Here is a 22,372-nt window from a genome sequence, read left to right as displayed (position 1 = left end):
AAGATAAAAGTACTTTTAAACAAGATAAGGCCAGTACCTCATTATATAAAAACAATTCCAGATTTAGCAGTTTTAACTGCAAAAGCATCCTTGCACCCAGTTAAAAAACTACATGAACAAAAACTAGAGAAGATTGTCTGCTACCAACTGCAATTTGACTGTAGTATGAGGGAAATGAAGAAGGTTGAGGGTTTTTAGGATAGTGGTATGATGGGTTTGTTTGTTTGGCCTTTCAGGGTTTATTTGTAAAGGTCTTTTACAAACAAATATTTAAGCAGAAAAAAAAAATAGAAAGGCTACTCACAATCTGCATAAACCCATTTAACTTAAATTGCTGCTGAAAGACAAAATCCCACTTTTTCCCCTGCACTTCAGTTCCTGCATTATGTTGGCTCTATAGACACATCATTTTCTAGCAAGTGAAACAACCTGCCAGACTCCTGATTTGGCAAGTTTGCTTTCAGACAGATCAATGAGATAATCCAACCTACCCCGCAACTTCATGATCTCTAGAAGCAATAGGAGCAAGGAAATGACAAAGCCAGAGCTGCGGGGAGGGCAGACCGCCCTTTCCAGAAGCAAAGTGTTAGATCAGCATAAACTTATCAGCAATCCTATCACCAGAGGTTGTAATGATTCATTGCACTTTCTATTACAGGTTTTTCTACTTTCATGCCATTCTCCTCCCTCAACTCAGGTTTCCACTGTCTCAGTGTGACATGGTTTCATAATGTACTTTACAGTAATCCTGACTTGAAGTATTCTCCACACACACCACCTCCCACCCCCACATACTCCTCTCCAGACTCCCAACCCTGGCTCAGCTAAACCTGTTCACCTGCCTCCTGCCAGAGCCCCAAACAGTTGAAGGAACAGTTCAGATTTAATGACACGGCAAAATATTCTTTTAAGACTGTGTAGTCTGACATACATTTTACAATACAACAGGACTTTACTAAATCCCTTTCCTGTCCTCTTGACTCCCACCTCTGCTCAAAAAAAAAATTCCCACAAAAAGTGGTCCCAACATATCATCTGACAGTCCCTTCTGTTGGATTATTTCTCATATGGAATACTACTCCAAGCCTTCTCACTATGGAGCCAAAGAAACGTTTGTACCAACATAGTGCAAGAAGTAACACAGGAGCAGGACAGTGCTATTTTTGGCACCCATACGATCATAAGGGCACGTCAGCACACAACTTCAAGCCAAACCAGCTCCCTGATCTGATTCACACCATACCCGCTGTGCAGTACAGAGAGAACCACTGGAAGAATGAAGAAGGAAGTGTCTATCTCTCAGGAGTAAGCAACAGGAAGAGATTAATACCTTAGACTGGTATTACTGAGCACACTGTACCTTCAAATTAGCGTTTGATATTTCACATCTGACCAATGGCCTAGTTAGTAAAAGCATAAGTAGGCAGGCTGTTTCCTTCTTTTTGCTTTTCAGATTTTTCAAGCACCTCTTGCTTTTGAAAAATCTATTTCAATATACACGTAACCAAAGAAACAATAAGGTATATACATTTACATGGAATTCACAAGAATGTACTGCACAACAGCTTTGTCTTCAGTGAATAATTATGAAATCAAAGAGAAAAGAAAAAATGTGACTTTTACCAGAAAGCAACAGAAGTTACAGGGCAAACAGTTACCAAGCACGGGATAAAATCAACTAAAAACAAGTAGCAAGGGAAGCATAAATCCAAGATACTGGTCTGATCAGGATTTTGCAAGTGACTCTCTACCCTAACATACTGAACTTGTAACTACTAATTTCATCAATATTAATTGAATGGCATTTCAATTTAATAAGTTTGTTTCATTTTAGATTGAGATATTTTCACCTTTTTCATCCTTCTTGCTCCCAAGCAAAGAATTTGCAAAATACAGAAAAAGTCTTGAAGTATTTGGGTTCCTGACTGTTGTATTTAAACGCCTTAATTTGAGTTTTCCTTTTTAAAGAAAACATTGCATATACTTCCCATGAATATGAAAATCCCTATTCATATTTTGAATGTGCAGTTATTAGGCTTGCCATGAGCTGATTTTGTAAACATGAAAGATTAATGCAATGAGCTGTTCCCTTGGTTTCTTTTTTTATTCTTTTTTCCTATAACAATTCAGTTTTTTAAAAGAACAGTAGCACCTAATTTACACGTGCATTTATTTTCTGTAGAAGCAAATCTATGGATAAACAAAATACGATGGCATTGTTAAACATAATGGTATGGAATTATATGAATTTGCTAATTAAAGTTTTTCAAATAATTTCTAACTTGATTTGGATATAGAAATGCAGGGCTACAAATGGGCACCGAGTTCTTATTTATAAAATAACTGCATGGTTTGCACTTGAAAACTCAGACTGAGGCAGGTCAGACCCTGGGTTAATCGACATGTTAGTCGCGGCATTTTTCAGTGATCAAGAAACCAGGTTACACAACCTGCCATGGCAGCGCAGGGTATTTATTGTTCTATATCTGTGTGAAGTCCCTGCCTTGTTACTAGCAGGGCTGCCTTTTTTTTTTTTCCCCTCTCCCACTCCTCCCCCCCCCCCGCCCCAAACGTTTCTAAGTATAGTGACAACCTCATCAGGGTTTACTAGTAGCAGCGCAAGCTCAGTGAAAACCTGGGAAATCTAACTGGAAACACGAGAGAGAGCTTTATTTGGCAGTGCTAAAAAAACCTGGGGACAAATGGCTAAGCGGCGGTGGAAGTGCAGGCTGCACAATCAATAGGCAGAGAGCCGGATAGAGGCTCCCTTCGCTGCCGGATCGACAATCGACAGCTGAGAGACTATTTTTTGCAATGGTTGACTAAATATGGTCAGGGAAGAGAGAGGCACAAGAGAGCCTGTTTGCCTGGGAGTGCATGTTTCAAATGCTTAGCTGCCTATAAAGCCGTAACAGTTTTGCTCGTGCCCTCTAAGTGGGAAATACGGTTGGTGACTTCTGTAGTGTGTGTGCGGGAGCCCTGACCTCGCGAGCAGACTTGACCTCTGAAGATGGAAAGTAGCTTCAACACAGACCTGCCTACAGTTAAGCCTGGAAACATAACCTCAAGCAAGAAAAGATGCAGTGCAATATCTAAGGAACTAGAAGAAACCAATATTTGCCGGGGGAGGGGGGAGACGATCGCTCTTTTTTTGGTGCTTTTTTTCTAATTTTTTTTTTTGGAAGCAACTCCAACTTTATGGGGCTTGGTTTTGGTCTTCTGTTGGGTTTTTGTTTTTCTTTTTGCCTGTGATTATCTTCATCTGACAGTGGGCTAAGTTCACCTTCCCTTGGCTTCCTAGCATCTATCCTTGGAGTCTTAACTCTCAGTCCAGCAGACATAAGGTATAATTTCTATACAACATCATCCATATTTTAGCATTCAAAAGAAAGGAAGAAGGTGCCAATTAGGCACCCATCCTCATGCCTTTTTTTTTTTCTTTTAAGTTTTATCTATTTAAGGTGGTGAGGTACTGTATGCACCGACATTCGCCCCCCCTTGCCTCCCCCTCCCATGTAACGAAGAGCTGATTCAGCGAATAGAGTGAGAGCACTCAGGATGAGATGGCTGCTGCTGATGTGTCTCTAGGTCATTACCTCTCTTCCAACTGCAAATGCTGCATGATACTAAGCTTACAGGTAACAGAACATCAGGAGACCTGCATTATTCTGCACGTTTAAAGGATGCCTATGACTTTCTGCATGTGTATCTTATTTACTAGACTGTTTTTTAAAATGTTGTATTAATCCCTCTACTCTGGGAACAGCTTAATTTTGAGTGTGCTAAAGTACCAAGCATTTGTAGTGTAAAGAGCAGGTTGCAGGAAAACAACTGTTAGTCCAAATTTCATAGCAAAAAAAAAAAAAAAAAAAAAAAAAAAAGACAGAAACAAACAAAAAAAAAACCAAATCCCAACTTGCTTAGTAGGCAGAATTCTTTTTAAAGAAGATAAACTAATACATTGCAATGCCATTAACTGGTTGTTCATTTCAGTGAAATATATTCTTATCTTCCTATGCACAACTGAAAATGTACAAACTTGAAAAAGAAAACCTAATAAACAGTGTGGTAGTGCAATGCTGCATTCTCAAATAGGTCTAGGCAAAATTTTCAAGGTGCTTTGTATCAGACGTACTTGAAAACAGCCTATTTAAAAACTAGAATGTGACTGCTGTGATTCTAATGCTGCATTGCTGATTCTCCTTGTACTACTGTGCTAGCTACTGCTACACTCTGATTTGCTCTCTATCAGCTGCACTAGGTTTTTGTCATGAGCTGCAGAAATTCTTACTTCCTCTGCTCTCAGCTTTCAACTATTACAGCTACTAATTGTTAAGCTTATTTCAAATTTACCTTCTAATGCTACAGAGACAAAGCTTACTCTTTACTGTAACCCAAATCAACTCCTGAAATACATATTAAGCAACCATAAGCTATATCCGACAGTCCCTCAGAAGTCAAAGCTGTACTGCACATCAAATATTTAACCACTGTTCCAAACCAAGTCGCACGAAATCTTACGAAACAGGCTTAAGCTTGGGCTTTGTTTCTATAAGGTTTTTATTTGGTTTGGGTTAATTTTTTTTAGTTAATTATTTTAGCTGTCATAAATATATGTCAAGGGTGGACAAGACTTTGACTGAAGCAGGTGAGTGCCAGTTTTAAAAAACGAGAAAAGCTGCTTGCAGAAGTGTTGAATAGGTATTAGCTTTCACATGTGACCTTCGGCCTAACAATCCAAATCCTGTCACAGCAGTTAGAGGTTGTTTTCTTAATTCAATGTCATCATCTTTACGATAAACAGGATCACTGTTGACATGTGCTTTTGTGTTTGGGTTGTGCTTTTTGTGGGGGCATTTTGTTTGTTTGTTTGTTTTGCTTTACTTTTTGTTTTGTTTTTAAACCCCTCTGAAATACAGTGTAAATAAGCATAAACCTGGAAAGGGTTTGCAGAATAATGGATGGGATACAAAAAGCATAGAAGTGGGATTTGGAGTAAGAAAATAAGTTTATAACTGCTATTTTAGATCAGTCTATGCTTCTCTTCAGGACACTAGATGTAAACTGTACCCCCGCAAGAAAATCTGCTAGAAGACCTGCGAGGAATCTGAAGTTTTTACAGTGGACTACAACTACAAATTCTAAGAAAAGACATTGCAAACCTACCAGTGATTCAACTCTCTACTTAAACACTGTCACTTAGAAGAGCAAGAGGCTGCAAAAATATGGAAAAGCACTTCTAACATCAGTGCCGTCCCAAAACAATGAACAATGCCCGGCTTTAAGACATTGTGCAGGTAAATTGCATTGCATTGCAAAGTTCAGTTAGCATAGTCTAAGTCTATTTTCTACCATCAGTTAATCAGAACTGTCAGCCAGTTTTACCCAATGATAGCAAGAAAAAGCAACAATATACTTTTCAGGTTCATCTGACAGGCAGTCAAGCAATTCTGTGTGTACCTGCTCAGAGTACATACTTCTTTATGTACCCATATGAACATACAATGCTATGGAATGTAAAGAAGTATGTATTTTTGGCAGGCAAGGAACGACCAGTAAGAGGAAACTAAACAGCTGCTGGAAGAAACAGGTTTCCCTCTTGTTTGAATGACATTCATGTGACAAATTGGCTTGCTGAGGGTCAGCTGGTATTGCCAAAATAACTCATACTTGTTAGTAACAAATCACAAAACATTAAATTAAGTGGCTATAAGAGTGGGTAGGAAGAATTGTTAACAGCTGATAAGCAGAATGTTAATTACAAACAGAATTCAAAGCAAGGCTGGAAATGAAACCTTGAAATGTACCAATTAAGACTGCAGCATAGTTGCAAAATTCATCATTACCAGTACTCCTCACTTCATAGATCTTAAACTAAACTTAAAAGCCTGGTTATCAAAATGCATCTCATAAAAACAAGCCACTGCTCTATTAATCACAGCCTATTCTGTGTAATTCAGATGGTAGTACTTGGTAGTACTTTGCATCTACCATATAACATTTAATCCACAGGTTGCAACTTAGACAAGTATTAACAGCAAAAGAATTACAGGTGTGATCTAGAGAAATTTATAGCCAAAATAATTGAATATAATTTTCGCAATTCAGTAAGACTTAAGTTAGAATTTTCTCCAAATCAGCACTTATTATGCTCACTGAGCTCTTCAACACAAAGTGCAGTGTCAGGTTTATGCACAGAAAGTGACAATACAGAGATTTCTAGGCCAGAGTTGCTAGTCAGCGGATTAAATCTATTGACAGGTTCCTAAATGAAAACACAAATGACAACTACAGCCTAAAAGGTAAGGTAGCTTAAACATTATTTTTAAATAAGCTGAATTTAATTTAAATCCAAATTTAGGAAGATTGGCCATTAAAAAAACCCAAAACATTGAAAAAAATCCAAAACATTGTAGCATAAAAAAAAAAAAATTTAAAACTCCATGAGAAGTACTTTCAAGTCCTAAAAGCGATATTAATTAAAATACAGTGGTGCATACTATCCCTAAATAAAGATGCTCAACATCAAATTCAGGAACAGGGGAAAAACAGGAGGAAAGAACTCCCCACTCATCAATCCAGCCATTTTTATTCATGACAGCAGCCTTCTAAAAGCAGTTATTAAATAGGATATGCCCATGATAAGTAGGCACATTTGGCCCAGTTTAATGATTCTAGATGTAGCCTTTTGCTCGCTAAAATGTCTGAGGAAAAAAAAAAAAACCCAACCAAAACAAACAGGAAAAATAAACAAAGGCAATGCATGATTTTTAGATGGAGAACTTATTTTTAAATACTCATATAATTCTCCAACAGCTAATAATATATGTAGCTTGATATTTATAACACCTGAGACTACACATTAATATATATATATAAGAAGAAATATTATCTTACCTGCTTAAGAAAGCAATGTTTCAATATTTGTTTTAAAGCTCTTTCTCTTAGGAGCAGATATTTTGACACGAAGGCTACAGTATCTTAACATCTAAATTAAAATCTGGTTTATAGTAGGAAACAAATCAAATTGCAATAGCTTTTCTGAATAAAGCAACGCTACTAAACGTGATCATGCTCACAGAAGCAATCTGGTGTAACTAACAGCTTCACAGAGGGTTTAATTGCTAAGTATTTTCTTCTTTTCCTGAAGAGTTCCTGTGCTCAGCACTAATTGATTTAGCTTCCACTATATAATGGGACAGATCTTTTAGCAGCTTTAATTTATCTGAAAGGTTTTTGGTAACAATTTATCATACTGTGTTCTCCCTTGTGTAACATTGCAACGTTATTCTGACACAAAATGACAGTTCAGAGTGATACAAAAGTTAAAATTATATGTTGACATTGCTTCCTGCTAGTTCATGTTAGCATATCTCTAAGAATACATACCCAGTCACTCTAAAATGTCACATCCATCACTTAGATCAGCTGTTCAATTTTAACCGAGCACACGTTGAACTTTGGGCATCTGCTGACACAGTTGTAACTCAAACATTTCAACTGTGTGACTGACAGGGATAACAGATGCTGACATTATCAAATGCTACACGGCTTTTTTTCCACAGCCGTTTTTTGTCCCGATATGGCCAGTACATGAAACTGTATTGCCATCCAAAAGTGCACTTGAGCAGCTGTATCTGTAAAATAGTTCCTCTATAACTGATAAAAATAGAAACTCATTTTATAGCCATCTTGATGCTTAAGTCCAAGTGACACACCTGCTACGTTTCTATTAGGATACACGGTGTTGGGAATATATTTACATAAATCTTCTCACCATCATCAGACTATGCAACAAACAGATGTAGACTATCCTTGACATACTCATTACTAGGGAATGGTTTGAACTAACGCTGTCCCCTACTTTCCACTGCAGTCAAAGCTCAGAAAGAATTCAGTATGACATAAAAAAAAGCTACGTGAGCTCACACAATTGCATTAAGGACCTTAGTTTAAAAGAAATTAGATGCAACCCCAGATAAATCTTTAAAAGATATATTTTTCTGGCATTAAACATTTCTACATATACTATCTGAGTAAAAAAAAAATAAGTCTACCCTGCTATATTATATAATCATTCCTAAAAAGTTAATACTAACCAGAGATATAGCAATGGAATTGAAAGCACTTGGCATTTATATTTGTGCTAACCAACTACAGCATAAAAGCAGCTGCAAAAGGGAACCTGCCAGAAAATGAATGAGGGAAAGGGAGGGAGGAGGGTGGCAGGGAAACTGAAACATTCTTCCCCAGTATAGCTTAACATAAAGAAGCAAGGGAGCTCTATATGATAGAAATTTTAAGACCACAGTTTCTAATCTATTCTAAAATTTGATTACACTAGACAGGAAAAAGTTAAAACTGTAACTAATTTAATTCGAGAGTCATCCGAAGATCCTCAAGGAAATACTCAAGGACAGAACAAACCTGTACAGGCCTTTCTGGTATACAGCTTTTCATTTTGCCATCTCCAAATTAGGAAAGAGTTAAAAATTTGCATTGACAAGAAACAAATTGTGTAACACAGAAGAAAGCCGCGTGTTCTTCGTGCACTGCTCATGGGCTTTAAAATGTGCTATTTGAATTATAAGCGTCCTGCACTCCAATGCTTTGCTAAAGCTGGTAAAATGGAACCAAATCACCTCTTCAATGGATTTGGTCCCCTTCAACCAGCTGTAGCTATGCATTGATCACTACAGGATTTCTCATGTTTTTAACACTGGACACAAAACCTGCTCAGAGCAATTATGCAGTCCCCTCTGCAGCCCAGCTCCACTTCTAGGCAGCCTGAAGATGGAAGGTAACCAGGAATGTAGCAAATTCTGTATTCTGAAATTTCAAGTTTGTACTTGTAAATAAATAGCTACTGGTGTTTTAACATGTTGTCCATATGCAGTGAAAATCATATCTTACAATGTTTATAAAGAAGATAGTTAAGCAATTAAATAAACATTTCCCAATTGTATTGTCTCTTGTATTCTTCCTCAAGTCTGGTGCCATTTCTAGCAGAATTGACCAAAAAACACAGAACCCAAAAGGAAAACGATCATGAACAGTACTGGAGCAGGTTTACTTTCTGGGCACCCCTCTCCTCTTTTTTTCATCGCACAAGGAAGGAAACTCCACAGGGCAGGAACTGTATTCGTCATTTTGTATCTGTTGGGCACATTATTTACTATTTAAAGATAATAAATTTGTCACTGACCTCAACAGCTACAGGCTAATCTGCCATCTAATAATAGGTCTGCTTATGGAGATTATATTCTTCCTCCAAACCAGCTTGAATAAAAGTATTCTTCCAAAGCATTTTTTGACATAACACTTTAATAAGAGGTTTTAAAAACAGGCTCTCTTTGCACTCAGCTTCAACTAAGCTTAACCTACACTTAATGTCAGAACTAAAAATGCAAAAGAAAAATACCACTTTGACAGTTTAGAAAATAATTGTACCACTCTCATTTCCTCAGAACATGTCTCTCTGAGGACCTACATGACAACACAGCCGGTGAGTCCTGCAGACACTTCCCGAAGACACTCATTAACACCAGGTAGAAGTGAGAAACCCCACCTCTCAATTAAATTGCTACAGCTAGAAATTTCACTGCCAACCTGTTCAAGCCATTTGCAAATCTAAAAACAGAAGGAGACCTCCTAAATAATAAGAAATCCGCAGGGAAAAATTACAATTTCATTTTAAACCACAATCTCCAGCTCGCCAGTTTATGAACATAGAGATGACACACTTGCTGCTATTGGAGAGCAATACATGAAATCTGTATCTTACTCCAGGACTTTAATCTTTTGATTTAAAGTCCAGCAGAATGTATTGCTCTGAAGAACTAACCATACACGTGTGTGAAGTCAGGTCAGCTCCAAGAGCAGCCTCTATTTAGGATGATAGCTGCAGAGTGAATAAAGCTCTCTTCACAAGATACAATGCAAATCTAAAACTAACTGGGGCAACGGATATAAAATACGCCTACACTTCACAGTCATGTCTTCAGCTCAAAAATCTGAAGTCACAGGTATGCGAATAGATCAAACATAAGCAAGAGATGATAACATGGCAAAAATAACCCATCTGTACAGTATTTTCAAATTTTACTCTCCTTTTTTCTGTCTGAAAAAAATCTCATTAACACTGAAGAGGCAAAGTCTGCCAAGCTTTGAGGCTCACAGTACTTTGAAAAAAGTCCAAAATAAATGCACTTTTAATATGACTGACTCAGTTAAAAATCACGAACAAGAAACCATGTATTAAATGAAAGTTTAACTTCCCCACACTTAATTTAAAATTTCTTTTTAGCTCTATCTCCCATGCACAAGTTTAAAGCAACCTACAGCATAAATTAACATCCATTCTACATTTCAACATTATACATCAGCACAAAAAGCAAAAGTTCTCTTCCTGTACCAATTCACAAGGTACAAAGAGAAGCAAAACAAGAAAAGGAGAAACATTCTACTAAGAATAGGATGCTGTCTGAAACACACTGTACCTTGACTTGTGGAAAACACAGCCAAACTGCCATGGAAGATAAAGTGCTGAGAAGATCTAGGCTATTTGACATAAATTGGTATCTTTCTTATAATATTTATCCAATATTTAAACATTTAAAATAGAATGTATTTGTTTACATATTAAAATTTTTTTAATGTTCTTCCCAGCACAATTTGTAGGTTTTTTTCTTGGGACATTTATCTCCCTATTATTTATAAAGGTCAGAATGCAATAAACAAGAGGTTTTCCTCTGAAAATTAAATTGGTTACAAATACCTATTGGACATCAACTAGAAAAAATACTATAGAAATCCACCTCCGTTTATTGTGGCAACCATGCACTTAACATACACATTCATTTTATTATCCTCAACAAGGAAGATGTATGTGAGCTTTATTAATTCTTGCATAGGTAAATAAAAAATTATTTTTTATTTTATTTTATTTTTTATTTTTAGAGTTATAGCTATGCACTCCAATGCATACACATTTATATAGACATATGAATACGTGTTTAACTTTTAAAAATAATATAGAAATTACATAATATATTTATATTTTTTAAAATTATGGGAACTTAAAGCACTGTATTAATATAAGGCACCACATCCTGAAGCCACAAAAACTTTAGTTTAGGTGGAGCAGGGAAGCTTAGATGAGGAAAGATAGGTCTTTAAGTAAAATTTCAAGCAGAATCTATTACATACTTTTTGTGACCCACAGCAGCAACAAGCTAAAGAGACAGGGTTATTTTTAACAGGGTTTTAAATAGCTTGCACTTAGTGCATTTAACAGATCAGTAATAGTCATTGTTCTATATCAGATTAGAAAAACAAAGTGGCAAATACAAAAACTTCTGTTTCATTCAGAAACAGGCAAGTGGCTGAACTACAAAATCAGCAATGAAACAAACGAGTATCACTGAAGTCTTGAAGAATATAAAACTGAACTCCTAGATGAACGAAACTATTATGACAATTTTTGGCCAAGGGGGGAGAAATCAAAATAGATTTATTTTGGTTTCATTTTCAATCATTTCTTCCCAGGCTGATGGGTAAAATATCTAATGCTGTGAGCATTATATATTTCAGATGAAACTACTCTTTCTGTGATGGGAGTTAAAATTCCTTTCCTGCATCTGAGCAGTGCTCAGATGGAGCTGCAACCAAAAAAGAGTATTAAATATCTGTTTTAGATACAAGTGGAACCCCGTGTATGGAGGGAACCCACACATCATTCAAATCACTAATACTGGAAACACTTTCCAATACTACCAACTAAAATTTCTGTAAAGGAGGGAGTATTCTGGTTAAAACTGCACTATACCTCACATTTTATCAGTCATCAAACTGACCCAGTCTGAACTACAACTTGGATCCCTCCATCCAATGAATGGTCTGCTACTCCTAAAACATTCACCCAGAGAAAAATCTCCACCACCTGCCTATGAAAAACATTTTTTCCCCATACACTTTTTCTGCATCTCGAGATTATGGTCACACCAACCAACTACCACAAGAGCTGAATAAAAGCACTGCAGAAAAAAACAAAACAAAACAAAAAATACCCCACCTAGATAACTGAGACAGGAGACAGTGCTCCTGGCTAATGCTGTTATGTAAGTAGGAAGAATTCACTTTTGAGGAAGGAGTTACCAAGTCAGACTTGAAAGAATTGCCTTTTGAATGCCAAAAATAAGCTCCCTTCACTTGGTCTTTGACATTCTCTTAAAGACCTTTTATGAGTACTGTAGAAAATGGTAAACATTTATTCATCCTATCAACACTTCCAACCACTACTTTTATTTTGTGAAATTATTCCATTCTACAAACATACATAATGAATTATATTTACTTTTTAACTATCAGTCTTGATAGCTGTGTTCTAAGAGACTAATCTAGATTTTAATCTCATATATTAATAATGGGAGGAATTTATACAAATTTACAGCCTTATTGCTCCAACTTCTGTCAACTGAAAAACGAAATTTAGCAGTAAACAAGCAAACACACACATTTCTTGTTTTGTGTAAACTATACCAAATACTCCACCCCAGGATAAAGTATTATTGAAGTCTTGTCAGCCTGACAGTTTTGAAAAATACCATTTATCCACAATGTAATAAGGAATCAGCAACAGTTCTATCTATGGAGTAGTTTCCAAAAGCTATATTAAGTGAAAATTAAATGTAGACATATAGAATGCAGCTAGTATAAAACAAACTATGCCTTAAAATGAACTTTTTCAGTTGAACTGCTATATAAAAGCTGAAATACAAAATTCCTTCTGGATATACTTCTATGAAAATATAATTAACTGTTTCATATACTGACAAATATAATCTAATGCAACAATCCTAAGAGTGCTTCACAGCTGTATGGTTTACTCAATAATTATCCCCAAATAAGCATTTCTCTTTATCAATTCCAATAGTCAAGAAAGGAAATGCAACAGTATTTACTATTTTTATCCTATGTAAAGATTCTATCTTCACATGAAGATAGAAGTTGGTTAGATTCTATCTTCTAACTTCTTCACCAAAACTTTTATTGGCAAAATTTTACAGTCATGACAGGAAGTTTCTCAGGAATTTGGAGTTACCTGAATATAGCATTAAACTGAGCAGACTCCTAGCTTCATTCTAGTAAGGGTTTCTGAGCATTAGAAAGATGCATAGCTAAGCAACACCAGCATTTAAGAAACACAGCTACATGCAGATTTAAGGATCTTCTGAAAGAATACCATAGTTCTACCTTCACGTGCACTTGTTTTTCTTTCACATATGATAAAAAATAATCTTTAAAAAGAAATCTGTACCTAGGGTTTCCTCTTAGTGCAGCATGGTGAAGAGCATTAAACCCATTGTTGTTGGTGATAGTAACATCTGCTCCAGCTTCTAAGAGTACAGCAAGGATATCATCACGTTTTTTACTTATTGCATCATGAAGTGGAGTGTCTCCTTCAGAATCCTAAAACCAGAAACAGTTTATGTCAATTTTTGCATGCATCCACATTAAAAAGATGCTGAAATATCACCAGGAAACACAAAACAGCTCTTCCAAACCTGAGTGTTGCTATAGTGCAGAATTCAGAGCAAGTTGCTTCTTGCCTTGCTCCAGTTTTGCAAATGCTTCAGTGGGAAACCCCACCCTGAGCTCCACCATTGTACAGTCACACTACTGCCACAACTATGCTTTGCATCCCATAGTACTGAAGACACAAGGCAGATAATGACTTCTCTATGCTTCTTATCTAGATGGAGTTGATGCCCAAATTACAATTTATGAGCAACAGGACAGCAACAAAAACTCACGTGACAGAGGGAAGACTAGTCAGGCGGAAGGAGAATGGAATTTTGAGTAATAAATGCTAAGTTTAGCTAGCAATTAACCATGTAGAAGACAATACCAAAACAACACTGTGAAATTAAAGCCTAGGCAAATCAAAATAAAATGCAGTCCAGGTACTAAAAATAGGCATATCTGTTGTTTTAACAGAAGCATATAATTCTCCATGAAGCAAAAGCCAATGTTAAAAAGTAGTATTAAGCCTTTAACTTGCTATGGTTAATACAAGATTGTATTACACTAGGTACAAGATAGTACTCGACTGCACAATTGAACAGGCAAAGAATTTATACTTCTAGCTTGATGCTTTATTTTTCAAATATCTCAAATAAGGAGAAAATGCTTTTTACTCCTAGAAGCATTTGTACATTATTTATTCAATGACTCAAACGGCTGGACTGAAGAGAAATGCCCTAGACTAACAGCAAGAAAACACATCCATTCAAGCTTATTTGCTGCTATGTAGGCAAAATCTCCAGATTTATGCTTCCAGTAAAACTCTTGCACCATGTAAGTCAGGAAGTCTTTTGTCACCAATACTGATTCAACTGCAAGCTGACTAACACAGTGTTTTCTAGAATACACTAGTATGAAAACAGATCTCTATGTGAGAATCAAAACCTGCCAAACAAAAAGTGCCAGAACACTTGAACCAGTGTGAACCAATTTGCCAGAACTAGATCATGTAGCTTTTATTTGGTTTAATTAATCATATTTCCTGAATTTCCTGTTTACAAACTAATATATGTTTCTGTTTACACAGTGAAGTGGCTGCAGTAGTAGAGAGCTGACCAGTTAAATTCCAGTCATGCCTCAGTCTTACTCCCCTGTGCTCTCATTGACAAAATCAATCACCTACTCACATTTGCACATCACAGCTCCTCAGCACACATGCTGAATCCGAAAGTTCATATTTTTCAATAGCAATTGTATTTTCCAGATGGAGCATCCTTGCACCATTCTATTGACTTTCAACTGAAACAAAATTGTGGAATTTAAACTCAGGCAAATCCACTTTGGCTACCCATATGTTCCTATGTGACTTCCAGTCACCCTTTACTGGCCTCTGCACATCAGATTCCTTATTATTCCTTCAACAAATATTAAACAGGATCTGGATGGACATAACAGCTCAACCTCAGCAAGATCAAGACAGTACCTGAAGAATCAGATAGAAGGAGATAAATAATTACTATGCTCACCCTCACCTTCTTTTATGTGGATATACAGCTCAAAAAAAATCTGATTATTGACATGGCAAAACAAGGAGACAATGCCTTATTACTGCATATCTTGATTTGCCCAGGCCACTACAGGTTTTTCTGACGCAAATATCTTCAAACTTATCCATTCTCATTTGTTTTACTAATGCAGCTCACACAGCTGCATTCAGCAGTGTGGATAACTGCATATCTGACAGCACATTTTCACTCTGCCTACCAGACAGGACAGTGTACTTACACTACTGCTTCCATTACCTTCATTACAGATGAAATTCCCTGTGAAATTATGGTACTTGACATCCTGTGCATGAGGGCTTTCTAGATAAAAAGCTGAATATTTGAAAGTGAATCTGACTAAATAGTTCTATCAATGATATATCTGTTTAGGGAAAATAATAAAAGGTTTCTTTCATTCCACAGTATCATGGGATTGCTAAACTGTAGCTTGCAGAAGGAGTGAAGAGTTGTGGGTTCGATATAAGAGGAATTAATCAGGAAGGAAAGTTAAAAAATTAGAAATAACCACAGATTGTGAAAATATCAGTTAGTATCAACTGTCTAAAATAAACCAGGTGCCAATCTAGCTGTCAAGAAAAACAGACTTGAATAGCACTTTTGTTACAGTAGATCACATGGTGGGGTGAAGGTTGAGGCAGACAACTTCACAATATCTGCTCCTTTCAATCTCATTTTCCATAATTTTTCTATCACCTACATGCAGCAAATCATACAATTCAGGAGCTGAAAAGTGACCCTACGCTAAAATTTACTTTACCTGGAGACTGGGGTGGCAGCCAAAGTCCAGTAAAGTCTTGACAACTTGCAGATGACCTTTGTTGACAGCAATATGGAGGGGAGTCTGCCTGCGCTTGTTGCGAGCGTTCAAATCTGCACTGCCTCGGTGCAAAACCTCAATCACAGCACCCTCGTCACCAAAGGCTGCATGATGGACAGCCCTGTCTCCATCCTTGTCCTAGAGTGGAAACATTCATTTAACCTGGCATATTTCACATTTCCTTGGCATTTAAACAAGAAGATCATTTCAATTAAGAACTGTCCATATTTGAGGTAATTAGAAAAATGAGACTACCATAATATTATTAAAATACCTAATTAAATAATTGCTCAAACTGCAGCAATAGAGGATGAAGATTCAGTTTATATATAAACATACATGTTCTACAACATAAGATATTCTATAGCATATATATAACTATTGCCTTCAATCTTGGTGGGGTTTGTCCATCAAACTCAAATGGCTTCATTTGGGTTTCTACTATAAAACAACCACTGTCAAAAAAAAACAAAAAACCAAAACAAAAGAACCAAAAAAATCACCAAAAAAATCTAATGCCCAAACAGTATTATGCTTAATATCCCAGGGCTGTTCCTCCAGTAACCTGGGAAGTATTACAGATTCCAAACCACAGTAGAAGACAAGCATTTCCTCATTCATATAATTAGGTTAGTATTTATTAGGATTTATTATATGTCCTGGTTTTCACTTAAACCTTTTCCAAAGGAAATTTGTGACTGATGCTGACATTAACTAGAAGTTCTGAATCTGTGTTGATGACTCACAGCATTAAATCTCTGATTCAGTTTGTTTCATTTCACCCGAATTGAGAATTAAAATGTGAAAGTCAAATTTGTCAGTTTAGGCAACTTTAACATTCATACAAGTTGAGTGAACAACACGAAACATTTTAAAATATCAATCAAGTGATTTCAGCATTAATGACAGCATACAAAAGAAATAAAATGGAAGTTATACATGATGAATTAACTTTCATAAGCTAATTTCTGAGTATTTGTGCGTAATTTAATATAACCATGCATTTGTAGGTTCAATTTTGAAAACAGAGAAACACTGAAAATTGTAAAATAAAATCATGACTGATCAAGGGCTCACTGCCTCTCCTGAGTTGACTTAAGTTTCTCATCAATTTGATTCTTCAGCAACATATTTCAAAAGTATTTTTATCATATGTAACACATTTCTAGTATATTTTAAACCAATGCAAAAATTAATAGTTCTTACCATAAAATGTATTTGCACAATGAGACTAGGTACAGCATTTCAAATGGTGGAGGAAGACCTACCCCTGAATTATCTAATGTACCTTTTTGAAAATACTGATACGGTTTTCAAGATAGTCAGGGCACTAAATAGCAGTTTCAGCAGCTTTGGAAAAGCTCTTTTATTCCCTCCAAATAAACTCACACTACCAATTTGCCTTCTTAGATCACAGGATTCCTTCTCAAGCTCATCTAACATGAATGAACAGCCAAAAGAAGCCAAAGCTTGCCCATTTGGAAGGGGAAAGGATCAGAAAGGGATCCTTCTCTATAAAAAGGATCACTATGAGGCAAACCTAATCAAGAGTGTGCCAGTAGTCCTAAACTGCTAGAAGAGTTCTATTTACAGTGCACTTGGTTTCACAGAAGCATGGTAATTTGTCATTTCATCCTTGCAGTCTGAAAAGTACACCAATATATTTATGGATTAAACCTTCTATAATTATTGAATGTTTTAGTTTTACCATATTTCAATTCTGAGACACAACTGCCTGATTTTATTAAGCCTTAATGTATAGAAATTTTACTTTAATAAGCAGAGGTCCAAGATCATGCAGGCCTTTTTATAGCTCAGCATCAAAACAAATCATCTCAGGAACTAAATCCTACCCAACAGCAACAATTCATCTAAAAAAAGCTAGCAACTAGTAAATCATCTGTCCTTAAGACTTACATATAGCTATAAATCTAAATATTAAAAGCACTACATTTCTATACAGGCCAACATTATACTATTGTCATAGATATATATATATATATATATATATAGTCAGTACTGTTTATATAATAACTGACAACCAATAATGTCTGCAGTCTAGAAGGTTACATATTTTTACTATGCAGTATCTACATAAGGCTTTTTGAACTATGTCAATAATTGTTCTCTGATTAAACAGAGGCCACTTGAAGTCTACATCAAGACATGTAATGTAGACATGTCTTAGAAACACAGGAGACAACAGTAAGGATATTCCCAGAAAATGTCATCATGCACATACATACTCTGCAGTAATGACTGTAAGTGTAAAAATATCCAACTTAGTTATAAAGCAAGGAAAAGTATGGATTTTTATCCAATGCTTCCATGTCTCAGACCACAACAGTGAAGTAAATGGACTACATTTTTGCTCTCTGCTTAATGGCATGGCTCTGAGGAATACTTGCATCTTATAAACAATTACATTTATAAACATTATATATATATATACATACATAATGATTAACAGCTTAAATTTTTTAAAGCCTGAAAAATATAAATACTAATCTAATAATATTATGAAAATTATTAATATTATAATAACCAAGGCAATTATATAATCAAGTGGGAATACCATCTTCACTAAAACAACAGTTATGTGAAGATGGCTTTAAAAGACAAGTAAAATCCCTGACAATTTTTTTATGTTAGTGGGATGGTGCTTCTGAAGCTTGAGCAAACATGAAACTTCACAATTCTAATGCTAGCAGATTGCCAGGTGTATTTATTAAAACTGTGCAAGTAGTGCTTCTACCTACCTCTTCAATGCTTCTAAGCCTCCCTTCAGTCCACCACTTGATTAACATGGCAGCTCTGAAGACCACAGTACATATTAAAAGCAGTTTAGTCTAATTTTACCAGTATTTGTTTTGTACTGCAGTGAAAGCACTACTTCTAACAAAGTTACTTCAGAGAAATCAGAGCATAGCAAGTATGTATTGCATCAATCTAAGCCATCTTTAGAATCTAGCATGAAAACTTTAGGTATTAATGGTGTATCTGCAAATATAACTTGAATTCCAAGAATTACACTGCCTCATTAATATCTTAATGTTCTATAACTTCTGTATATCAAATACAACATAATGCTAAATGCCCAAGCTTGTGAAGTTATTTTTCTATTATGCAAATAACAACTGGGTGCACAAGTGATTTCTCAGCATTTCACTAAGCTTCAGTTTTTATTCTTAATAAATCAAATTTGGCAGATTCTTTTTGTGCCTCACAAAATGAGAAATGGTTGCAATATCAGTGCATTTCTGTGTAAATAACTGAGTAAAAAATCAATTCAAAATGCAAATATCACAGTCTGCTAGCAGATAATTCTCATGAACAATTATTAAAAAAAAAACATAAACAAGAGACACGCTTCTGTTTTCAGTGAAGTTTAAAAAAAAGGCAACTGAAAAACTGGATGCAGAGCTGGCAGTTTCTACCCAAAGATATTACTTTCTGCTTAAACTTGTTTTAGTTAAGAATTGAAAGATTTCTCCTAACTGAATTTTCATGGCAAGCATCTATAGTTGGAGAGGCAGCATCTGACATCTTTTTCCCTCAATGCCACAGGCAGAGTTCCCATTGTATTCTACTGTTGAAATGAAACCAAAGCAAAGAAAGAAGGTGTTTCATTGCACAGTGGCTAACATAGCTCTATTATGTTGCTACATTTCATTCAATAAGAAGTGTTAAAGAGTTAGATATTTACCCTTTATAATATTGCTAGTAGGAGTCTATTTTGGGTACACATCACAGCAACAAAAGCAAGTTTTCACACTCTGGTACTTAAAAAGAAGGCGAGTCAAGTAGAATTGTCATGCATGTAACAAAGTTTAAGGACACAAAAAGCATATTTTGAAATTTTTAGGTTACCTCTGCTTCTACATCCACGTTCTGTTTCAGAAGCAACTTCAAAATGTCGACATGGCCGTTCTGGCTTGCAGCTTGCATAGCTGTGTGTCCAGCACATTGCCCGTTCACCTGGAATGCCAACACTCCCAGGTGAGTTTCAAGACACACACGAACACTTGTGAGGCTGTTTAGCAGTAGAAAACTTAAAGCAGTAGCACATGTAACACAGAATCAAATGAACAATTTCAAGATGATTTCTTAGCATATATAGATCTCCTAGGTCTTCTTATTTCATTTCTGCATTAGCTAGACTGAAGAAAAGAGGAAGAAATAGATTTATAAAAAACATTAAGACATAAATGATATTTGGATTTTAAAAATTCATCTTTTGGTGACTCCTGTAAAGGCAAGATTTTTGAGAACAAGTCTCAGAATTTATACCTGTCCTCTGCTCTATGGTGCATATAACTTCCTTGCCAAATTTATGGCAACAACTGGAGAGAGTCTGAACAAAAACCCATGTTTTGTAAAAATCTTAAGCTACAAATCAGTGCTCAGAACAGAAGAAGTTCAGACACTTAACTGCAAGCACCACTGCTGCTGTATTAAGACTGTAACTTTAAAATATGTTCCCTAAAACAAACTCCTACAATTAATAAGCATTCTGTTTTAGACTTTTCAGTACTAGACATGTTGGCAAAATGAATCTGACAGAGAAAACATTAAATAATCAACCCTGTGAGTTAATAAAACAAAACAAATTCACAACAACAGCAAAAACATCCTGAAAAATCTACCCTCCTATCCCCCTTGAAAAAAGAATTTGAAGACCCTTCAGTAATTGTGAATGCTTGGTTCTCTGCACCAACTCTGGCAGTCGGAGGTTGAAAAGTATCTGAATTCATGGCAGACAAAAGAATACAAAAATCTGTCCAGCAAGGCAGCTCTGTGTTCACACAGCCCACACACATTTCATAGGACAACAAATGGGAAAAGAGACACTGGAACTAGCTGTACAACTTCTAAGAAGACACACTACTGACTGGCAAGGAGTATTCAGAACAGCTGCACTTCCTTTAGCACTAGAGGACCCCCAAAAGAGATACTCCCAAGAGAGAACACTCACATCTACGTCTGGCCTCTTTAGCAAATCTTCCACTTTAGCAACATCTCCATTGGCAGCAGCTTTAACCAATTCTTCATTGAGATCTCCAGATTCTTGGGTTTCAAATAATTTTTTCAATAGCTGGGACAATCTCTCTGTAAACATTAATCAAAGGACAACTAAGATGACAATTCTAATTACACAAGAATAGAAAAAAAACCAGCTACATTTGTTGTGTTTCTAAGGCAATGTACATAGTAATACACAAACTACCATAAAACAGCAGCTGTAAAATTACTGAGTTTGAAATAAGCAGTGCAGCCCAGAACCCTTTAAACAGTGGAGACTGCCACATTAGACATTTCAGAACAAAGATGGTTGAACCACAAATAGCTTTTCTTTTGCAAAACACAACAGGGTAGGACAAGGTAAAAGCATTAACTTAGGTACTGCTATAACAGACTTTCTAACATCAGGTATAGACTGTCTTCTGGGATTTGAAACACTAAGTTGTATTACTCTTCTAGATAGTTTTATGGCCACTGTACTCAGCTCTTTATTGAGAAAACTCACTGTATCTATGCCTCCTTAGGAAAAAATCTAGAAAACTATGTAGAAAGTTTTCTTGGCATTAAAGCAAATATGTGAAGAGGAAAGAATAACTAGCTATGACTAAAAAAAGGAAAAATTCTAGTTTCAATTGATCTGTGAAACTGCCAACAGAATACAAAACATGCTGGACAGTCTTTCTGCTTTGTTATTATATGAATGACAGCAAGTTCAACAAAACTGAAGTGTGCTTACATAGACACCAAAAAATCCCACTATAACTACTCACAGGATGTCTGACTAAATTTTAAGACAGAAATTTTAAAGAAATAAATATCCTGAGTAATAATAAATAACCACCTGCAACAGATCCCTTGCCTGTGCCTGCTATCTTAAACTACCCATTAAACAAGGAGGTTGCTTGTTACTGCCAGTGACACTCCCCTCATGCCTTGGTTCCTGTTTTAATCCAATGTCCCTTCCAATAATTTTGAACTCTTTAGAGTGGCCCTCCAAAGACACACCTGCACTGTGACCAAACAGAAGCACCTGATCAATATAACATCTTGATATTTGACTGCAAGCTTTTTTCCTATCTCTAAAGTACAACTTCAATTACCTAAACTCCAAGTCCATTATTAACCTTGCATACAAACAATGTACCAGTACCTAATAACACTTTTTAAATTAACACAATTACTTGCCATCCACATATTACTGGTTATTCTTCAAACTTACCACCAGATGCATTACTTATAGCAGATCCTGCTGATGCCACCTTTGAGACAGCTGCTGGATTATAGGTCCAGGATGTCCCACAAACCTCTACCTTTAAGTCACTGTCTGAATAGATCTGCTGAACCCGACCAACTTTACCTAAAGTCTGAATAAAAGAAAACATCAAAGGCAAATAAAGATTTCATTGAAGGCAAAATTCTGATTTCTAAACATTTTATTTTTAAG

At 36.0% G+C, this 22,372-nt stretch overlaps 1 protein-coding gene and 1 long non-coding RNA gene across 10 annotated transcripts in view; one reads left to right on the top strand and one right to left on the bottom strand.

The window, feature by feature from the left end:
* Positions 1 to 22,372, bottom strand: part of MIB1 (MIB E3 ubiquitin protein ligase 1) — a 77,401-nt gene that overhangs the window by 30,622 nt on the left and 24,407 nt on the right. For all 6 annotated transcript variants that reach the window (XR_013773849.1, XM_079302723.1, XM_079302724.1 and 3 more), the window contains exons 8-12: positions 22,148 to 22,292; positions 20,882 to 21,015; positions 19,777 to 19,884; positions 15,847 to 16,044; positions 13,319 to 13,470 (exon numbers count right to left, since the gene is read on the bottom strand). Coding sequence is in view for 5 of the 6 variants with exons in the window: in XM_079302723.1 (XP_079158849.1) it covers positions 13,319 to 13,470; positions 15,847 to 16,044; positions 19,777 to 19,884; positions 20,882 to 21,015; positions 22,148 to 22,292 (737 nt within the window). In the remaining variant the exon portion in view is untranslated. The remainder of the gene's footprint in view (positions 1 to 13,318; positions 13,471 to 15,846; positions 16,045 to 19,776; positions 19,885 to 20,881; positions 21,016 to 22,147; positions 22,293 to 22,372) is intronic.
* On the top strand, positions 2,730 to 10,643 carry LOC306800515. Of its 4 annotated transcripts, none has more exons than XR_013773850.1 (4): positions 2,730 to 3,344; positions 3,447 to 3,638; positions 5,050 to 5,297; positions 10,426 to 10,643. It is a non-coding gene; the product is annotated as an uncharacterized lncRNA (long non-coding RNA). The 4 variants fall into 4 exon arrangements; XR_013773852.1 differs by lacking the exon at positions 10,426 to 10,643 and adding an exon at positions 8,345 to 8,974; XR_013773851.1 differs by lacking the exon at positions 10,426 to 10,643 and adding an exon at positions 9,468 to 10,417 and having other exon boundaries at positions 2,732 to 3,344.

This window comes from Erithacus rubecula (assembly GCF_903797595.1).
Source record: "Erithacus rubecula genome assembly, chromosome: 3".
Taxonomy (NCBI): Eukaryota; Metazoa; Chordata; class Aves; order Passeriformes; family Muscicapidae; genus Erithacus; species Erithacus rubecula.
Note: the sequence above shows the minus strand (reverse complement) of the source record. Positions and strands in the feature narration are given on the sequence as shown.